The following is a 1001-nucleotide window of genomic DNA, read 5'->3' on the forward strand; positions in this document are numbered from 1 at the left end:
TAGACACACACACGCACACGTACACATAAACACACCCACACACACATAGAGCCTTTTATCTGACGATGTGTACTCCTGCATCGCCACGTGTGTAATGTGCAGAATGTGGTATGTTTTTGCCTGTTCTCAGTACAGGACTGTAGTAGCGGATTAGCGATGGGCCTATCACATGCGAATGGCACACGTTATGATTTCATGCATCACAAACATCTGTTGTTGCAGTGTACATGACATGGGTACAAACTCTTTGGCGGGCGCACCAGAAGTCGGCTGACTTTGCACCGGATGAGGATGACATGACCATCTTCGCAGCGCAACGGACCATGGTATGTGCACCAGGACAACCGCCCAGGTGCAGGTGCAGGTGCAATTACAGCTCACTCGGTTGCTATGGCAACCACTATCTAAAGTGTTGTCGTCTGCCCGTGTAGTGGTGATAGTCTGTGCTGTCACTGGATCGGCGGGCGTTAGTGGGTGCTGAGATCACACGCACACATGTATACGCACACACACACGTGTACACACACACACATTTATGCACACACACACGCGCGCACACACACACCCACCCACACACACATTTACGCACACACACGCACACACACACCCAGTCGTTGTCAAGGGCTATGCCTTGGTTCAACCGCATGTTGGGCTCACTGATGACATTGCATGGCATGACATTCGCTTCACCTGTCTTATGGGCAGTCGGTGTCACTTGACATATTTGACGCACTTGACACACTTGTGGCTCACAGCTGACAGTTCGGTACCTTTGGTCCTTCCACCTAAGGCAATGAATGTTTCACACAATGTCATGTCATGTCATGTCATGCGCATCTCATCTGATCTCATGCGCATCTCCTATCGATCACAGGCATGTAACGAGGTGTGCAAGTTCATTGCACACACACAGACGCAGATTAAAGCTTCGCTGGATGGCGACAACGCCACACAGTTCATCACACAACTAGCAAGTAAGTTGCAGCACATGCAGCAGCACA

General features: G+C 50.3%; 1 protein-coding gene across 1 annotated transcript; it reads left to right on the top strand.

The window, feature by feature from the left end:
* Positions 1-222: 222 nt before the first annotated feature.
* SARC_17186 (hypothetical protein) lies at positions 223-1001 on the top strand (the record flags this gene model as incomplete). The annotated part of the gene is made up of 2 exons (XM_014288716.1): positions 223-326; positions 875-1001. Coding segments are annotated over 2 exons (231 nt in total), but the record flags the coding sequence as incomplete, so codon positions are not given.

Source organism: Sphaeroforma arctica, assembly GCF_001186125.1.
Source record: "Sphaeroforma arctica JP610 unplaced genomic scaffold supercont1.9984, whole genome shotgun sequence".
Classification (NCBI taxonomy): domain Eukaryota; class Ichthyosporea; order Ichthyophonida; genus Sphaeroforma; species Sphaeroforma arctica.